The 19,775-nt window shown below is 36.5% G+C and overlaps 2 protein-coding genes across 3 annotated transcripts in view; one reads left to right on the top strand and one right to left on the bottom strand.

The window, feature by feature from the left end:
- The window catches only part of LOC106080485 (papilin), a 183,532-nt gene that overhangs the window by 113,212 nt on the left and 50,545 nt on the right, over positions 1–19,775 (top strand). For both annotated transcript variants that reach the window (XM_013241861.2, XM_013241860.2), the window contains exons 5-7: positions 15,443–15,521; positions 15,634–15,736; positions 15,816–15,973. In XM_013241861.2, the coding sequence (XP_013097315.2) occupies positions 15,443–15,521; positions 15,634–15,736; positions 15,816–15,973 (340 nt within the window). The remainder of the gene's footprint in view (positions 1–15,442; positions 15,522–15,633; positions 15,737–15,815; positions 15,974–19,775) is intronic.
- LOC106080488 (uncharacterized) lies at positions 1,228–10,595 on the bottom strand. The gene is made up of 2 exons (XM_013241868.2): positions 10,065–10,595; positions 1,228–1,732 (listed from the first exon to the last, which is right to left on the bottom strand). The coding sequence occupies exons 1-2, from the start codon at positions 10,113–10,115 to the stop codon at positions 1,400–1,402; spliced, it is 384 nt and encodes a 127-aa protein (XP_013097322.1). The 5' UTR covers positions 10,116–10,595; the 3' UTR covers positions 1,228–1,399.

The raw sequence follows: 19,775 nt of genomic DNA, 5'->3' as shown, positions 1-19,775 counted from the left end.
CCATATAAACCGATATCCGGATTTGATTTCTTGAGCCTTTACAATACGCAATTTTTTTTTCGATTTGGTTGATATTTTGCATGTAATTTTCTGCTATGACTTTTAAGAAATGTGCTAAGTTCGGTTGAAATCGGTCTATAACCCGATATAGTTCTCATATTTCGCCGATCCCCGGATTTGTTTTCTTAAGCTTAAGCAAGACTTAAACAAAGACTTCGAACATACATGCCGAGTATGATTGGAATTGGTGTATAAAAGAATATAGCTCCCTTTATTAACTGATCTCCCGATTTCACTTCTTGAGCCCCTAGAAGCCTCAATTTTCATCCGATTTGGCTGAAATTTGGTGCAAAAGCTTGAGCTGTGACTGCCAACATTCATTCAAAGTACGATTCCAATCCGATATAGCCTCCATATAAACCGATCCCTGGATTTGACTTTTTCAGCCCTTAGAAGCCTAAATTTTTACCTGATTAGGCTGAAATTTGGTCAAAAAATCTATCTTTTGACTAGCAACATCATGCCAAGTTTTATCCGAATCGGTCAATTTGGTGATATAGGCCCCCCTAAGTACTAATGTCCCGATATGACTTCTTGATTTGAACTTAGTTAATAAGGCTAAATTTTTAGAGGAATCCATGGTGTTGGGTACCCAAGATTCGGCCCGCCCGAACATGGCACGTTTCTATTTGTTTTTTTTTTCTTTTATGTTAACATGCAATATATAACATTTTTAAGCATTAAAAATTTTTAAAAAAATTTAAAAAAAAAATTTTAGTGTTTCTAAATTTTCTAATTTTAAAATTTTTAATTTTTGAATTTTTTTCAGATTCTAAAATTTGTTTATTTATTTTTAATTTTTATGTAGTTATTACTGCAAATTTTGCCCATGAACTTTCCACTAAGGAACATGGGCAAACTTCTCATATATCAATGAGTGCAGTCCTATTCAAGTTAAAGCTCAATGATAAGGGGCCTACTTTTTATAGCCGAGTCCGAACGGCGTACCGCAGTGCGACACCTCCTTTGGAGAGAAGTTTTACATGGCATAGTACCTCACAAATGTTGCCAGCATTAGGAGGGGAATACCACCGCAGAAAATTATTTCTGATGGTCTCGCCAGGATTCAAACCCATGCGTTCAGCGTCATAGGCGGACATGCTAGCCTCTACGGTGGCCTCCATTAAATACCTTTATTAACTTTATTAGTTGCAAAATAATTATAAGTTATTTTTGTCTCTTTGCTTTGCCTTTCGGTCTCTTTGCTTTAATACTACTCGTAACATTATTACATTTTCTTAAACATTCTTAGGCTATGGAAAATAATTCACAACTATAAAAAAAAAACAACCAAATACATTTTTATACATTTCCGCCTCTGCGCGCGTTCCATCTCCTTCTAAACTTTCCATAGGCCCTTTTTCATAAGAAATTTGTTAAGATTTTTTGTTGATTTCATTAACCATTTGGCATATTTGAGCAGTTCCTCCTTGCGGCTTTCATCGCTCTCATCTCGCGCCTGTGATAACAAATTGAAAATTTCCTGTAGCTCCAGGGCATAGTCTTTATTTTCGCCTTGCACCAAATCAGCGAAAAAGTTGCGATATTTTGCCACATCCCTCTTAGCCTTTAAAAGCCATGAACATTTTTCGGTGGGCGCATACAGATCGTCATTGTCGATGATATCAAAACAATCCGGATTGTTTTGGGGTATAACAAAACCATGGCATAACTGTGGAGGAGAAAAGAAGGAAATGAAATTTTAGTAAGAAAAGTGAATTTTATGCATCATTGAACTCATTTCAATTTAAAAAAAAAAAAAAATATTTGCCTTAAAAATCTTGGAAGTGCAAAAGAAGTGGTACTGGGTATTAGAACTTAGTGAATTTGTTTGTAACACCCCAAAGGAAGAGAGATAAACCCATTGATAAGTATACCGAAGAACTCAGAATTACTTTCTGATTCGATTTAGCTATGTCCGTCTGTCTGTCTGTCTGTCCGTCTATACAAAGTACAGGTCGCAGTTTTCATCCGATCGCCTTCAAATTTGGTACAGGCATGTTTTTCGACCTAGAGACGAAGCCTATTGAAATTGAAAAAAATCGGTTCAGATCTGGATATAGATTCCATATATATGTTCGTCCGATTTTCAGTAATAATGCAATAAAATGGTCATTTGTTTACCGATTCTCTCAAAATTTGGCAGGACTCTTTTATGACTCTCGATATTACTGGTGAATTTCATGGAAATCGTTTCAGATCTAGTTATAGCTCTCATATATATATATCGCCCGGTTTCCACTCCCAGAGCCACTGCAAGCACATTTATTGACCAATCTTGCCAAAATATTGCACAACGCTTTCGTCGACGACTACCACAATGTATATAGAAATTGGTTAAATCAGTTAAGATTTAGATATAGCTCACATATATATGTTCGTCCGATTTGCAGTAATATTGCAATAAAATGGTCTTTTGTTATCCGTTTTTCTCGAAATTTGGCAGGAGGGATTTTTCTCTTGACTCTCAATATTACTGGTGAAATTCATGGAAATCGGTTCAGATTTAGATATAGCTCTCATATATATATATCGCCCGATTTCAACTTCTAGAGTCACAGCAAGCGCATTTATTGACCCATGTTGCCAAAATTTTGCAAAACGCTTTCCTCGACGACTGCCACAATATATATAGAGATTGGTCAAAATCGGTTAAGATTTAGATATAGCTCCCATATATACTGCCGACGACTGCCACAGTAAATGATGGGTTTGCTCGAAATCGGTTCAGATTTAGGTATAGCTCTCATATATATGTTCGTCCGATTTTGAGAAATATTGCAAAAAAGTGCTCATTTGTTCACCGATTCTGTCGAAATTTTGCAGGAAGGATTTTCTTATGATTCTCAAAATAACTGGTGAATTTCATAGAAGTCGGCCCAGATTTAGATAAAGCTGTCATATATGTATATGGCCAGATCAAGAGCCACTGCGAGCGCATTGTTTGACCAATTGTGTCAAAATTTTGCACAACGCTTTCCTCGTTTTTATACCCACCACCGAAGGATGGGGCTATATTCATTTTGTCATTCCGTTTGCAATACATCGAAATATCCACTTCCGACCCTATAAAGTATATATATTCTTGATCAGCGTAAAAATCTAAGACGATCTAGACATGTCCGTCTGTCTGTTGAAATCACGCTACAGTCTTTAAAAATAGAGATATTGAGCTGAAACTTTGCACGGATTCTTTTTTTTGTCCATAAGCAGGTTAAGTTCGAAGATGGGCTATGTCGGACTATATCTTGATATAGCTGCCATATAGACCGATCCTCCGATTTAGGATCTTAGGCCAATAAAAGCCACATTTATTAACCGATTTTGCTGAAATTTGGGTCAGTGAGTTGTGTTAGGCCCATCGACATCCTTCGTCAATTTGGCCCAGATCGATCCAAATTTGGATATAGCTGCCATATAGACCGATCCTCCGATTTATGGTCGTAGGCCCATAAAAGCCACATTTATTATCCAATTTTGCTGAAATTTGGGACCGTGAGTTTTGTTAGGCCCTTCGACATCCGTCTTCAATTTGGCACAGATCGGTCAAGATTTGGATATAGCTGCCATATAGACTGATCTCTCGGATTTAGGGTTTGGGGCCATAAAAAGCGCATTTATTGTCAGATGTCGCCGAAATTTGGGACAGTGAGTTGTGTTAGGCCCTTCGACATTCTTCTTCAATTTCACTCAGATCGGTCCAGATTTGGATATAGCTGCCATATAGACCGATCTTTCGATTTAATGTTTTGGGCCCATAAAAAGTGCATTTATTGTCCGATGTTGCTAAAATTTGGGACAGAGAGTTAAGTTAAACCCCTTGACATACTTCTGCTTTAGTATGTCAAGGTCAAGATTTGGATATAGCTGCCATATAGACCGATCTCTTGGTTTTAGGTTTTGGGGCCATAAAAAGCGCATTTATTGTCCGATGTCCCTGCAATTTGGGACAGTGAGTTTTGTTAGACCTTTCGACATCCTTCTTCAATTTCGCTCAGATCGGTCCAGATTTGGATATAGCTAGCAAGTAGGGACAAAGTTGCAGTTATTGTCCGATGTTGCCGAAATTTGGGACAGAGAGTTGAGTTAAGCCCTTCCACATATTTCTGCAATTTGGTCTAGATCGATCAAGATTTGCATATAGCTGCCATATAGACCGATATCATGATTTAAAGTCTTGGCCCCAAAAAAGGCGCATTTATAATCCGATTTAATTGATATTTGACACATTGACTTATGTTAGGCTTTTCAACATCCTTGTTGTATATAGCTCAGATCGGTTTATTTTCAGATATAGCTACTAAAAAGACCGATATTTTGTTATATACAACTGAACAGTGACTTGTACTTGTATTTGGTCCAAATCGGATCATATTTCGATATAATTGCTATGGAACATAAGGTATGCAACTTTCACTAGATTTTTATGAAAGATGGTTTACATATTATATACCCGAGGTGGTGGGTATCCAAAGTTCGAACCCGACCGAACTTAACGCCTTTTTACTAAATAGTTTTAAAGAAATATTTGAGTAAATGTTTCTCTAAAAACAAAATTTCCTTCAAATATCCTCTAAATTCCAAATTTTAGTACCACTATTGCTTTTGTGATACTGGTACCACTTCATCCACCCTACCCTGTATGTATGCCAAATTTCTGTTAACGAAAATATATCAATTGGCTGGGAAAATCGGTTTGTAAATATTATGTATTTTCACCAATTGCTCCACAATTGTTTCGATCTGAACTTGCAGCTATTTTATGAAGTGCGTCATTTATTTGCTCCATAATTTCCATGGCATTCAGCAGTCGAATAGCCAAATGCTTTGACTGATAAAGTGCTCATTCTCATTATAGCAAAATTACTTACATAAATTTTATTTCATATATATGTATGTAGACTTCGTATAAATGCGGTTTCTTGAGATCTTGAAAATGGAAAACTTAACAAGGATTTGTGCTGACTCAATATGTCTGGGGCCATGATTAAGTCAATACATTGTGGAGATGGCATTCCACTATTCGGTGCCTTGCACTTTGTCTGTCATCTGCTTTCTTTAGGTTCTATGGAATGCGCTCGAATACTGTTAGTAGATCTTGATAGCAAATGTCATAATGGCTTATAGTTTATTTATATTTAAAGTAGGTGTTATCTATAAATAAATGTCATGTAGTATTGTGACAGAGAAGGAGGATGAGCTTAGTAAACTTAGAGTATGTAGTTGGCATTGAAATGTAGTCTGTCAAGACCTCACAAAGTATATAACCTTCAACTCTGTAGCTTTGTTAGATATGACCCTCTGGCTCTCGATATCATGATAGGTTTAAATAAACGCAACAGATGCATACTACAATTTCGCCCATATGTCTCGTATCGTCTATCCATCTATCTGACTTTTCATCTGAAGGTCGAGTTTTTAAGAGCTATTGGAAAGTTTACAAAAAAAACACATAAAATTCAGAAAAATGCATGAAATTTTTATTGGAACCAATAGTACGGCCAATATTATTTAAAGAAGATTTGAAGATTTTTTCATGCAAATGGTGACCGTGACTGCGTCTCAAATGGTCCATCCGCTTAGTCCAATCTTGGCATACACTTTCCAACATTTCGGCCGGTATCTCACGAATAAATGCTTCAATGTTGTCTCCCAATGCGTCAATTGAAGCGGGCTTGTCTGTATAGACATGATCTTTAACATAGCCCCACAAAAAATTGTCTAAAGGCATTAAATTGTACCATCTAGGTGGCCAATGTACCGTTCCTAAATGTGATATAAAATGTTCACCGCACTGGCCTCTCAATAAGTCCATTGTTACACGTGCTGTGTGGCATGTTGCACCGTCTTGTTGAAACCACATATCATGCAAATCAAGCTCTTGTATTTTGGGCAAAAAAATATTGGCTATCATCTCACGGCAGCGCTCACCATTCATAGTTACGTTACGATGCGCATTATCTTTGAAGAAGTACCGTCCAATGATGCCACCAGCCCATAAACCGCAAACTGTGACTTATTCTGGATGCATTGGTAGCTCTTGCAATGCTACTAGGTGATCTTCAATCGAAAATCGACAATTATGCTTTTTTACGCACCAATTGAACCAAAAAATGAGCCTCGTCGTAAAATGGATGTAGCGCGCTATAAATTTTCTCAACGGAGCACGCATTTTGATCTTATATACCCTCCACCATGGATCGCATTTGTCGAGTTCTTTTCCCAGCATCTCTTCTTAGGCAAACAAAGGATAAAAGAAAATATCATAACAGCTATATCAGGTTATGAACGGATCTAAAACATACTTGGCAGAGTTGTTGGATATCAAAACAAAATATTTCGTGCAAAATTTCATTTAAATCGGATAAGAATTGTGCCCTCTAGAGGCTCAAGAAGTCAAGACCCAAGATCGGTTTATATGGCAGCTATATCTTCTTATGGACCGATTTGAACCATACTTGACACAGTTGTTGGATATCATAACAAAACAAGTAGTGCAAAATTTCGTTCCAATCGGATAAGAATAGCGCCCCCGAGAGGCTCAAGAAGTCAAGACCCAAGATCGGTTTATATTGCAGCTATATTAAAACATTTACCAATATGGCCAATTTACATTCCCAACCGACCTACACTAATAAAAAGTATTTCTATAAAATTTCAAGCGGATAGAGTTACTCCTTCGAAAGATAGCGTGCTTTCGACAGACAGACGGACGGACGGACGGACGGACGGACGGACGGACATGGCTAGATCGACATAAAATGTCGCGACGATCAAGAATATATTTCGAGTAGTTACAAACAGAATGACGAAATTAGTATACCCCCCATCCTATGGTGGAGGGTATACAAATGTATCATCATTATCTCTTTCATAACTATTTTTTCTTCCAGCAAGTGTTAGTTTCTATTAATACCCACCACCATAGGATAGGGGTAAACTAATCTAGTCTTTACGTTTGTAACGGCTGGAAATATTGATCTAAGACCCCATAAAGGGGTCTTATATATATTCTTGATCGACATTCTGAGTAGAACTATCCATGTCCGTCCGTCCGTCTGTCGAAATCACGATAGCGGTTGAACGCGTAAAGGTTGCTGCTTGAAATTTTGCACTGATACTTAATATTGACGTAAGTCATTGGGGACTGCAAATGGGCCTTATTGGTTCAGATTTGGATATAGCTCCCGATTTAACTTCTTGGGCCTCTGGAAGCCTCAATTTTTATCCTTTTTGGCTGAAATTTAAAACAAAGTGTTCCGTTATGACTTCCAACAACAGAACCAAGTACGGTCCAAATCGGTCTATAACCAGATAAAGCTCCCATATTTCAACAGAATCCATGGTGATGGGCTCCCAAGATTCGGCCAGGCCGAACTTTGCATGTTTTTTTCTTGTTTGTATTTAGAGCACCCAACAAGCCTATTAATGCCATGGGGCGGATTAATATCCGGACCCTCTTTTCAACCTAACCTAACCAACTGACAGACGCCCAGACGGATAAACGGTCAGATATCGTTAGATGGAATTTTACGACGCACAGTGGGAAAGAAAAATAAATTGGATATAAGGCTGTTATTTGTGAACCGATACAGATATCTTCACGAACTTTTATTTGGTTATAGCTGAGGTGTGCAGGGTTGAGTGTCCTAGCAGGTCCGAGGCCCATTGGTTTGCATTCGGGCTGTCAAAAGCTCATTTATGGTCCGATTTTCAACATTTTTTATTAGCTGGAAAATGCTCGAAAAACATGATTTTTAGTTCGGGATATCTTTTACAGTGTCCTTCTTGGGCACTTCGACTAAACAAAGAGCTAGACCCATCGATAAGTATACCGATCGGCTATGAATCACTTCCTGATTCGATTTAGCTATGTCCATCTGTCCATGCATTCTTGTAATCATGGTACAGGCCGAATTTGTTGTCCGATTTTCATAAAATTTTGCACAAGTCACTTTTTTGGGCCGAACGCTATTGATTTTGAATCGGTCCAGATTAAGATATAGCTCCCATATATATCTTTCATCCGATATGCCTTTTTAAAGCCGCCTATTGTTCTGATCTTTATTAAATTTGTCATTAGGTGCTTTTTTTGATGTTCCACTATGTGTGCAAAATTTCTTAAAGAATCGGTTCAGATTTAGATCTAGCTCCCATATATACCTTTCAACCGATTTTACCTATTAAGGCTTTAGTATCCACAACTTTGGGCCGATCTTTATCAAATTTGGCACTAAGTGATTTTTTTTACGTCCCACTATGTGTGCAAAATTTCATCAAAATCGGTTCAGATTTAAATATAGCTGCCATATATATCTTTCATCCGATGTGGCCTTTTAAGGCATTAGTATCCACAATTTTGGTCCGATCCTTACAAAATTTAGCACAAGATGTTTCGTGTAACGTCCTAATACGTATGCAAAATTTTATTAAAAATCGGTTCAGATTTGAATATAGCTCTCACATATATCTTTCAACCGATTTTACCTATTTAGGTTGTAGTATCCACAACTTTAGCCCGATCTTTATCAAATTTGGCATTAAGTGATTTTTTTGGCGTCCCAATATGTGTGCAAAATTTTATCAAAATCGGTCCAGATTTAGATATAGCTCCCATATATATCTTTCATCCGATATGCCCTTTTAAAGCCGTAGAAGCCACAATTTTGTTCTAATCTTTACCAAATTTAGCATTAAGTGCTTTTTTGACGTTCCAATATGTGTGCAAAATTTCATCAATATCGGTTCAGATTTAGATATAGCTGCCATATGTATCTTTCATCCGATGTGGCCTTTTAAGGCTTGAGTATCCACAATTTTGGTCCGATCCTTACAAAATTTAGCACTAGATGTTTCGTGTAACGTCCTAATACGTATGCAAAATTTTATTAAAAATCGGTTCAAATTTGAATATTGCTCCCATATATATCTTTCAACCGATTTTACCTATTAAGGCTGTAGAAGCCACAACTTTGGTCCGATCTTTACCAAATTTGGCATGAAGTGCTTTTTGTGACGTCCTAATATATGTGAAAAATTTCATTAAAATCGGAACAGATTTAGATATAACTGCCATATATATCTTTCATCCGATATGCCTTTTATAACTGGAGAAGCCACAATTTTGGACTGATCTCTACCAAATTTGGCATAAAGGGTTTTTTATAACGTCCCAATATATGTGAAAAATTTCATTAAAATCGGGTCAGATTTAGATATGGCCCCCATATATATATATATATATATCATCCGATTTGAGCTATTAAGGTTGTAGAAGCCAAAACTTTAGTCCGATCTTTACCAAATTTGGCATGAAGTGCTTCTGGTGAAGTTCCAATATGTGTGTAATATTTCATCAGAATCGGATCAGATTTAGATATAGCTCCCATATATATATATATATATATCTTATCTCCGATATGGTCTTTTAGGCCTGTAGTAGCCACAATTTTGGTTCGATCCTTACAAAATTTTGCACGAGATGTTTTATTTGTCATCCCAATACGTATGCAAAAAAATCGGAATCAGATTTAGATGTAGCTATGGTCGATCTTCATAGAATTTGGCGTGAGATGTTTTATTTAACAATGACAATGATGTGGATAGCTGGCAAAATTTTCTTTATATGTTGAGGTCGGATTCATCTGTCAAAGTTATTAGGAGATGCATTTGTGAAAAGGTATGACCACACTATACCCCAAAACAAAACACATTGTATACGATTGTGCCGACCACATCGATATTATTGGTCGGTCAATGAAAGCAGTAACTTCCACCTTTGAAAGGGTAAAAAGTGTTTAAGCCGTCCGAACTTTTTGTTTGCAGATTACAGTTAGTGTTAATTGTATAATGGGCTGCGATTAGTTCACTTTAACCAGCAATTTGTATTCCTTATTTTTTTTTAATCCACTTTCTTTGAATATTTAAAGTGAAAAATTGGAAGAGCCTTCCTTACAATTTTCTATTATTTTTCAAGATTGTAAATTGCTGCATTAATCACTCACTTGAATTGTGAATAATGCCATAAAGACATATATTTTCCATTTTGAGGTCATTTTTAATGGCTCGTGTTGCCGTTGTTGATTGGAAAACTCGGTTAAAAAATTATATCACTGTTTGTTGTTTTTGGGCTACAGTCGAAGTATATAATCAATGGAAATTCTCAAAAAATTTCCGTAGCTTTATTGTTTATTTGAAATCAAATAAATGTGAAGTCTTGTTTTTTATTATTATTATTTATTTTATTTATTTTTTTTTTTTTGATTTTGATTTGCTACTGAAAGGCAAAGATTTATTAATGATGCGATCGCGTAAACAATTGATTTAAGACTGTTTTGCGCCTTTTCGAAATCGATTCAGATTTTAATATTGCCACTGCTACTGCATTTGCTGTATAGCCCCTGGTGCGGGGGTCTGCTGTCACTGCTATTGGCGATGATGATGATGATTTTTGCTTGGGAATTTTTCTTATCAGTTTTGGAAAAAAAAAAAAATATTGGAAACAGGCGCAATGAATATAGTCGCTCTCGCCGTCTAGGCTGGCATTTACCAGTGTTTTGATTTATAATTCAGTCAAAATACATTTATTGTGCTCCTTCTTTTCCGTTCATAAGAAATCATCAATATTCGTTATATTATGATTTTCCTAGAAAAATCAGAATAGAAATGCAAAAAACACAAAAAAAAAATCAAACTAAATGATTTGCGAAATTTAAAGTGCAGATTTATTTCAACGATAATTGCTGGTACTTTGCTGTCTGACATAGAAAAAACACAAAAAAGAGGGTGTGCCTTTAAGATTATTATACAACCTAATTATGCCGGCTGGTGAACCATGGCTTTTGATTAGAACAATATCGACAATGAAATTTAGCTTAAATATGTCATCACACGAGGATTTTCGATAAAACATGAATGGGGTTTTCCAATCTTAACAAGAAATTTCATTTCATAAAGGGAAACGTCGTTTTAACACAATTTTCCAAAGGAAATAGCAGTTTTAAATACTTATTCCAAGGAAAGCGACGTTTTGATATACATTTCAAAGGAACGGTAAGATTAAGTATACTTTTCCAAAGGAAAGCGCAGTTTAAGTACACTTTTCCAAAGGAAAGGACAGTCTGAGTACTCTATCCCAAAGGGAATGGAAAGGTTAAGAACCCTTCCTTAAGAAGGGGTAGTTTAAGCACCTTTTATTCCTAAAAAAAAGAGAAGTTGAAATACTCCTCCAAAAAAAGGTTAGTTTTAATAATCTTTCCCCAAAAAAGCGTAGTTTTAGGAGCCTTTCCCAAAAGAGAGGGGAGTGCAAGTATACTTGCCCAAAAAGCAGGGTAGTTGAGGTATCCCTTCCCAAATATAACGAGAGTTTTAGTACCATTTCCCAAAGAAACGGGAAGTTTTAGTTCACTTTCCTAAAGGAAAGGGTAGTTTTAGAAGACTTTCCTAAAAGGGCAGTTTTAGTGCCTTTTTTTAAAGGAAAGGGTAGTTTAAGTTGCCTTTTGTAAAGGAAAGGGTAGTTTTAGTACCCTTACCCAAAGGAAAGGGTAGTTTTAGTACCCTTACCCAAAGGAAAGGGTAGTTTTAGTACCCTTTTGCAAAGGAAAGGATAGATTTAGTACCCTTTTGTATAGGAAAGGGTAGTTTTAGTACAATTTCCCAAAGAAAAGCGTAGTTTTAGTACACTTTATAACGAAAAGCGTAGTTTTAGAACCCTTTACCAAAGGAAAAGTTGGTTTTAGTAAGGGTAGTTTTAGAACAATTTCCCAAAGTAAAAGGTGGTTTTAGAACCCTTTCTCGAAGAAAAGCGTAGTTTTAGTACACTTTCCCAAAGGAAAGTGTAGTTTTAGTATACTTTACAACAGAAGAGAAGTCTTAGTACACTTTGCAATGGAAAGAATAGTTGTATTGGGTTGCCCAAAAAGTAATTGCGGATTTTTTAATAGAAAGTAAATGAATTTTTAATAAAACATAGAATGAACTTTAATCAAATATACTTTTTTTACACTTTTTTTCTAAAGAAAGCTAAAAGTAACAGCTGATAACTGACAGAAGAAAGAATGCAATTACAGAGTCACAAGCTGTGAAAAAAATTGTCAACGCCGACAATATGAAAAATCCGCAATTACTTTTTGGGCAACCCAATAGTTACTTTTAACAAAGGAAAGTTTGGTTGTAGTACCCTTTACCAAACGTAGCGTAGTTTTAGTACCCTTTTTCGAATGAAAGGATAGTTTTAGTACACTTTTCCAAAAGAAAGGGTCATCTTAGTACCCTTTTCCAAAGTAAAGGGTAATCTTAGTACCCTTGTCCTAAGTAAAAGGTAGTTTTAGTACCCTTTTCCCAAAGTTAAGGGTTGTTTTAGTATCCTTTCCCAAAGTAAAGCGTACTTTTAGTACCCTTTCCCAAAGAAAAGGGTAATTTTAGTACCCTATCCCAAAGAAAAAGGTAGTTTTAGTACCCTTTCCCAAAGAAAGGGTTAGTTTTAGTAACCTTTCCCAAAGTAAATGGCAGTTTTAGTACCGTTTCCTTTACAATGGAAAGGGTAGTGTTAGTACCCCTTACCAAAGGAAAAGTTGGTTTTAGTTCCCTTTACCAAAGGAAGTGTATTTTTAGTACCCATTCTCCAAGGAAAGAGTAGTTTTAGTAATCTCTCCCAAAGGAAAGGTAGTTTTAGTACGCTTTTCCAAAAGGGGTAGTTTTAGTACCTTTTCCCAAAAGAAACGATAGTTTCAGTACCCTTTCTCAAAGGAAAGGTTAGTTTTCTTTTGGGAAAGGGTAGTTTTAGTTTAGGTAGTTTCCCATAGTAAAGGGTATTTTTAGTACCCTCTCCAAAAGGAAGGGTTAGGTTTAGTACCTTTTCCTAAAGGAAAGGAAAGTTTTAGTACACTTTCCCGAAAAAAGGGTAGTTTTAGTACGCTTTTCCAAAAGAAAGGTAGTTTTAGTACCATAGGAAGGGGTGCTTTTAGTACCCTTTCCCAAAGGAAAGTTTAGTTTTATTACCGTTTCCCAAAGGAAATGGTGGTTTTAGTTTCCTTTACTAAAGGAAAAGGGTAGTTTTAGCACCCTTTCCCAACGGAAAGTGTAGTTTGAGTATCCTTTCCCAAAGAAAAGTGTAGATTTGTACTAAAATTACCCTTTCCCAAGAAAAGGGTATACTTTCTCAAAGAAAAGGGTAGTTTTAGTACACTTTCCCATAGGAAAGGGTAATTTCTGTACCCTTTCACATAGAAAAGGCTAGTATTATTACCCTTTTCCATAGAAACAAGTATTTTTAGTATCTTTTCCCAGAGGAAATGGCATTTTTAGTACCCTTGTCTATAGGAAAGGGTATTTTTAATACTCTTTCTCAAAAAAAGGAAGATTTAGAACCCTTTTCCATAGGAAAAAGTATTTTTAGTATCCTTTCCCAAAGAAATGGGTAGGTTTAGAAGAATTTAAAAATACAATAGCTGTTTTAGTACCCTTTTCGAAGCAAAAGGCGGTTTTGTACCCTTTTTCAAGCGAAAGGGGGTTTAAGTACCCTTTTCCAAGCAAAATGGGGTTAGTACCTTTTTCCAGATAAAAGGGGTTTTAGTACCCTTTTCCAAGTAAAAGGGGTTTTAGTTTCTTTTTCCAATTAAAGGGGCATTTTTATACCTATCACCGAAGTATAATGGTATATACATTTTTTCTGTTAGACCACTCGACATCCTTCTTCAATTTGGCCCAGATCGGTCTTGATTTGGATATAGTTGCCATATAGACCGATCTCTCGATTTAAGGTTTTGGGCTCATAAAAGGTGCATTTATTGTCCGATATCGCCGAAATTTGGGACAGTGAGTTAAGTTAAGCTCCTCGACATACTTCTGCAATATGACACAGATCGGTCCAGATTTGGATATAGCTGCCATATAGGCCGATCTCTCGATGTATGGTTTTAGGCCCGTTAAAGATGCATTTTTGTCCGATGGCGCTGAAATTCGGGACAGCGAGTTGTGTTAGGCTCTTTGACATCCCTGTTTAATTTGGCTTAGAGCGGTTCAGTTTTGGATATAGCTGCCATATAGACCAGACTCTCGATTTAAAGTCTTGGCCCCATAAAAAGCGCATTTATAATCCGATTTTATTGGAATTTGACACAATGACTAATGTAAGACTTTTCAACATCCAATTCAATTTTGTAGAACAAAAAAAGAAAGACCAATATTTTGTTATACCAAATTTGACAACGACTTGTACTTACTAGACCACTCAATGTCCGTACCGAATTCGGTCCAAATTGGACCCTATTTCAATGTAGCTGCTATGGGGGCACAAATTATGCATTTTTCTCGCGATTATGACGAAAGGTGGTTTACATATATACCCGAGGTGGTGGGTATACAAAGTTTGGCCCGGCCGAACTTAACACGTTTTTAATTGTTACTATTCTTCTAGAAATGAAAGAGTTGTTTGAGTACTCTTTTCCCCAATAAAAAAAATTACTCTTCGATATTTTTGCCAGAACTTTTTTCTCATATTTTCCCCAACTGATATTGTAGAAAAACCCCAAGCCAACATACTGCCAATATTTAATAAAAATTGTAGGAAATTAAAATCGTCGGCAAAAACACCAGATGTCTGCCATCATACAGCACAAAAAGCTTTTTAAAGAGCCTTTCAATTTGTCCACATCGAAAAAAAAAGACTGAAAATAATTCCAAATCACACACGGATTAATCACCAGCTCTTTAGTGAATTCTTCAATATGATGAAATGGAAATCGAAATGAATGACATGACCATTCTAGGGAATCATCGCCAAGCGGCATATATGGCATACCCATAAGGCACTCCAAATGACAATTTGATCGGCTGGCGAAAACAAAAGCAAGAATTCTAGTTTTAATGGTCGTTTTGTTTGAGTTTTTATCACAACGGCAACGAAGCCACCAACGTTGCGCGTGTGATTATGAGATGGCGCTAATGATGATTCCATGTCTCAGATATGTTAGGCGCCAAAATAGTTTGCAAAAAAAATAAAAAAATATGCGACCATGATATGATACATTTTTCAATGTTCAGTTTTTGTTTCTTTGTTTTGTAGTTTTTGCAAATGCTTTTGGCTGCTAATTGCTAATTATTGTTTTAATAAATTTTATGAGAAATTTCATTAAAATTGTTTAGGCAAAGCAAAGCAATAACCCCATATGACCATATGTGTAGAAGATATGCAAAAACAAAGTTCATTGATACACATATTTAAGATACGTATACTTGATTTATTTGACACAGATTCAGTTTCATTGGTAATTGAAAACTTTTTTGTACTCATTATAGTAGGTTGGGGGTATACCAGTTTCGTCATTCCTTTTGTAACACCTCGAAAGATGTAATTTTTATTTTTGTTTTATTTTTATTGCAGAAATTCTGGAACTGGCAAACTGTATTTAAGCAAAAACTGTATTGGTGTCTATAAACGTTTTGAACTGTGCAATGACACGGTAAGTGAAACATAATTTTATCAGAAAGTTTAAATATGAATTTTTTATACAATCGGATTTTTTTACAATAATTTTTTTTTTTCATTAAAAAACTCTTTTTTCCTTCTATTAGCCTTGTCCACCTTCAGTTAAACAATTCAGGGCTGAACAGTGTTCGGAATACGATGAGGTTGATTTCCAGGGTCAACAATACATGTGGGAGCCCTATGTTAAAGGTATGTTTATAGAAAAGCAATCGAAATTTTTTAATATCTTATGTACTCTTTCTTATCGGTTACTGTTTCTCATTTCCAGATGATGCTGAATGCGAATTGAATTGCAAACCTGTGGGCATGGAATACTTTGCCACCCTTAATGCTACTGTCATCGATGGAACACCTTGCGAGAAACCTGCTGAATATTATCGTTCTAACTATCGTGGTCGTGCCATGTGTATTGAGGGTATATGTAAGGTAAGTGAAAATAAATGTAATGAAAAGTTTTCGTAGTTGTTGTTTCTAAGAATTTTAATAAGAAACAAGTAAAAGCGTGCTAAGTTCGGCCGGGCCGAATCTTATATACCCTCCACCATGAATCGTTTTTGTCGAATTCTTTTCCCGGCATCTCTTCTTTGGCAAAAAAAATATAAAAGAAAAGATTTGCTCAGCTTTTAGAGCGATATCAAGATATGGTCCGGTTCGGACCACATTCAAATTATATGTTGGAGATATGTGTAAAATGTCAGCCAATTTGAATAAGAATTGCGCCCTTTCGGCGCGCAAGAAGTAAAATAGAGAGATCGATTTATATGGGAACTGGAACAAGCTATAGACCGATTCTGATCATAATAAACACGTATGTTGATGGTCATGAGAGGATCCGTCGCACAAAATTTCAGCCAAATCGGATAAGAATTTCATCCTCTAGAGGCTCAAGAAGTCAAGATCCCAGATCGGTTTATATGGCAGCTACATCAGGTTAAGGACCGATTTGAACCATACTCGACGCAGTTGTTGGAAATAGAGTAGTTACAAACAGAATGACGAAACTAGTATACCCCCATCCTATGGTGGAGGACATAAAAATGGATCCAAGCTCTCCCCCTGTTCTCCTTATCCCTTCTTTAAACAAAAGGCCGAAAAAGTATTTTGAAGTGATCAAAATTTTAAACTTGTATACAATAAAATTTCCGGTTTCGCTGAATTTTGGCATACAAATAACATAAGACACCACTCCTCCCCAAAAACAAGAAAAAGGCGTTAAGTTCGGCCGAGCCGAACTTTGGATACCCACCACCTTGAATATATATATAAACCACCTTTTCTCATAATCCGTTGAAAAATGCATAGTTTATGCCCCCATAGCAGCTTTATCGAAGTATGGTCCAATTTGGACCAAATTCGACACGGATATGGACAGGTCTAATAAGTACAAGTCAAAGTTCAATTTTGTAGAACAAAATATTGGTCTTTGTGGTAGCCATATCCAAATAAAGACCGATCTGAACCATAAACGACACGGATGTCGAAATTTCACTGTGTCAAATTTCAGCGAAATCGGATTACAAATGCGCCTTTTATAGGCCCAGGACCTTAAATCAAGAGATCGATCTATAAAGCAGCTATATCCAAATCTGGACCGATCTGGGCCATATTGCAGAAAGATGTCGAAGGGGCATAACACAACTCACTGTCCCAAATTTCAGCGGCATCGAACAATGAATGCGCCTTTTATGGGCCCAAAATCTTATATCGACAGATCGGTCTATGTGGCAGCTATATCCAAATCTGGACCGATTTGAGCCAAACTTAAGAAGAATCGCAACTCACTGTCCCAAAATTTGGGTAAAATCGGACATAAATGCCCTTTTTTTTGGGCCCAAAACCTTAAATCGAGAGATCGGTCTATATGGCAGCTATATCTAAATCAGGACTGATCTGTGCCATTATGCAGAGAGTTGTCGAAGAGCCTAACACAACTAACTGTCCCAAATTTCGGTGAAATCGGACAATAAATGCGCTTTTTTTGGCCCCAAAACCTTAAGTCGAGAGATCGGTCTATATGGCAGCTATATCGAAATCTAGATCGATCTGGGCTAAATTGCAGAAAGTTGTCGAAAAACCTAACACCACTCACTGTCCCAAATTTCGGCGAAATTGGACAAAAAATGGGACTTTGATGGGTTCAAAACCTTAAATCAAGAGATAGATCTATATGGCAGCTATATCCAAATCTGGACCGATCTGGACCAAATTGCTGAAAGTTATCGAAGAACCTAACTCAACTCACTGTCTCAAATTTCTACGAAATGCGCCTTTTAGGGGCCCAAAACCTTATATCGACAGATCGGTCTGTATGGCAGCTCTATCCAAATCTTGTACGACCTGAGCCAAATTAAAGAAGAATGTATGGGCCTACCACAACCCACTGTCCAAAATTTCTGCGAAATCGGACAATAAATTCGCCTTGAGCCTCTAGATGGCGCAATTCTTATCTGATTTGACAGAAATTTTGAATAATGACCTCCAACGTACGTGCCAAGTATCGCTCGAATCGGTCTTGATATAGCTCCCTAGAGGGCGCAGTTTTTGTCTGATTTGCATGAATCGGTCTACCCATGTCCGTTCGTCGGAATCTCGATAGTGTTCGAACGAATGAAAATATCCGCTTGAAATTCTGCACAAAAACTTTTTATCGATGTGGGTCGAAGGGTATTGCAAATGGGCCATATCGGCTCAGGTTTGGATATTACCCCCCTACAAACTGATCGCCAGATTTGACTTATTGAGCCACTAGAAGCCGCAGTTTTCATCCCATTTGGTTGAAATTTGACACAAGGACTTCCCTTTTGACTTCCAACATCCGTGCCGAATACGATACGAATCGGTCTATAAACTGATCTAGCCCATATACAAATCAATTCCCGGATTTGACTTCGTGTGCTCCTAAAATCCTCAGATTTCATCCGATTTGGCTTTAACTTGACACTAGTAGCCTCAATTCTTATCTAAATTTAAAATTTGGTACAAATTCTTCCGCTATGACTTCCCGCGTCTGTGGTAAGTATGATCCTAATCTGTCCACAAACTGATATAGGTCCCTTAAATACCAATTCCCCGATATGACTTCTTGAGACCATAGCAGCCGCTACCAATCCCCGAATTGGTTTTTTGTAAAATAATTCAAATAAGAACTGAGTTAATTAATGATCGCAAATTTTTAGCGGAATCCATGGGTACCCAAGATTCGGTCCGGCCGAACTTAGCAATTTTTTACTTGTTTAGTATAACTTTATTTCCTATGAACATGCCATTAAGGAACAGGGAATTCATCTCTCATATCAATGAGCGCAGTCCGATTTATGTTTAAGCTAACAAAGGTCCTCCTATTTTATGCCGGCATGAATATTTTTCTAATGTTCATGCCGAGACCAAAACCCAGTCGTTCGGCGTCATATTCTGATATGTTAACCTCTACGCCATGGTGGCCTCCAAATTTGTTATTGGCTTTTCAAATTAAGATTACAATATTAAGTTTATTAAAAATAAGTAATTGAAAATCATTTGTGAAAGAATATCCAATCAGGGAAAGAATAATCGTGAAGTGTAAATCGGCGGATACATATATATGTGAGGTATATCTGAGTCTCAAAAATGCAATCTATACATTGTACGCAATTTGTCATTGACTGACAAACGGAAGTGGCTTAAACAAATAGTAAAAAAATTATTAGTGGATCGGATGTATTGGGTTGCCCAAAAAGTAATTGCGGATTTTTCATATAGTCGGCGATGACAAAATTTTTCACAGCTTGTGACTCTGTAATTGCATTCTTTCTTCTGTCAGTTATCAGCTGTAACTTTAAGCTTGCTTTAGAAAAAAAGTGTAAAAAAGTATATTTGATTAAAGTTCATTCTATGTTTTATTAAATATGCATTTATTTTCTTTTAAAAAAACCGCAATTACTTTTTGGGCAACCCAATATATCTCTGCTTTTAGGGAGTTGCAACAAACACCCTGTATCACTGTAGAGAGCTATAAATACCAATTGGTAAAAAAAGTGGACAACATTACCTCTAACATAAAAAACCAAATTCTGTTAAATATCTACACCATCTAACATTAGAACGATACTCAAATATCCAAAGCATAGTTTTAGGCTCTCGAAATGCTTCGATCTTTGGATTGGAATCTTTAACTATTTATTAAAATTTTTTTAACATTTGATATTAACATTGCTCAGATACCATATTCTGTTATCAGCAGAGTGTTAGA

Source organism: Stomoxys calcitrans, chromosome 3, assembly GCF_963082655.1.
Source record: "Stomoxys calcitrans chromosome 3, idStoCalc2.1, whole genome shotgun sequence".
NCBI lineage: Eukaryota > Metazoa > Arthropoda > Insecta > Diptera > Muscidae > Stomoxys > Stomoxys calcitrans.
This window is presented reverse-complemented; position numbering and strand designations above follow the sequence as displayed.

Coding starts and splice junctions, on each gene's coding strand:
- LOC106080488 (XM_013241868.2), bottom strand. CDS start 10,115: ATGACCTCAAAATGGAAAATATATGTCTTTATGGCATTATTCACAATT. Junction 1,733..10,064: donor TGGCATTATTCACAATTCAA/GTGAGTGATTAA, acceptor TCTCCTCCACAG/TTATGCCATGGTTTTGTTAT.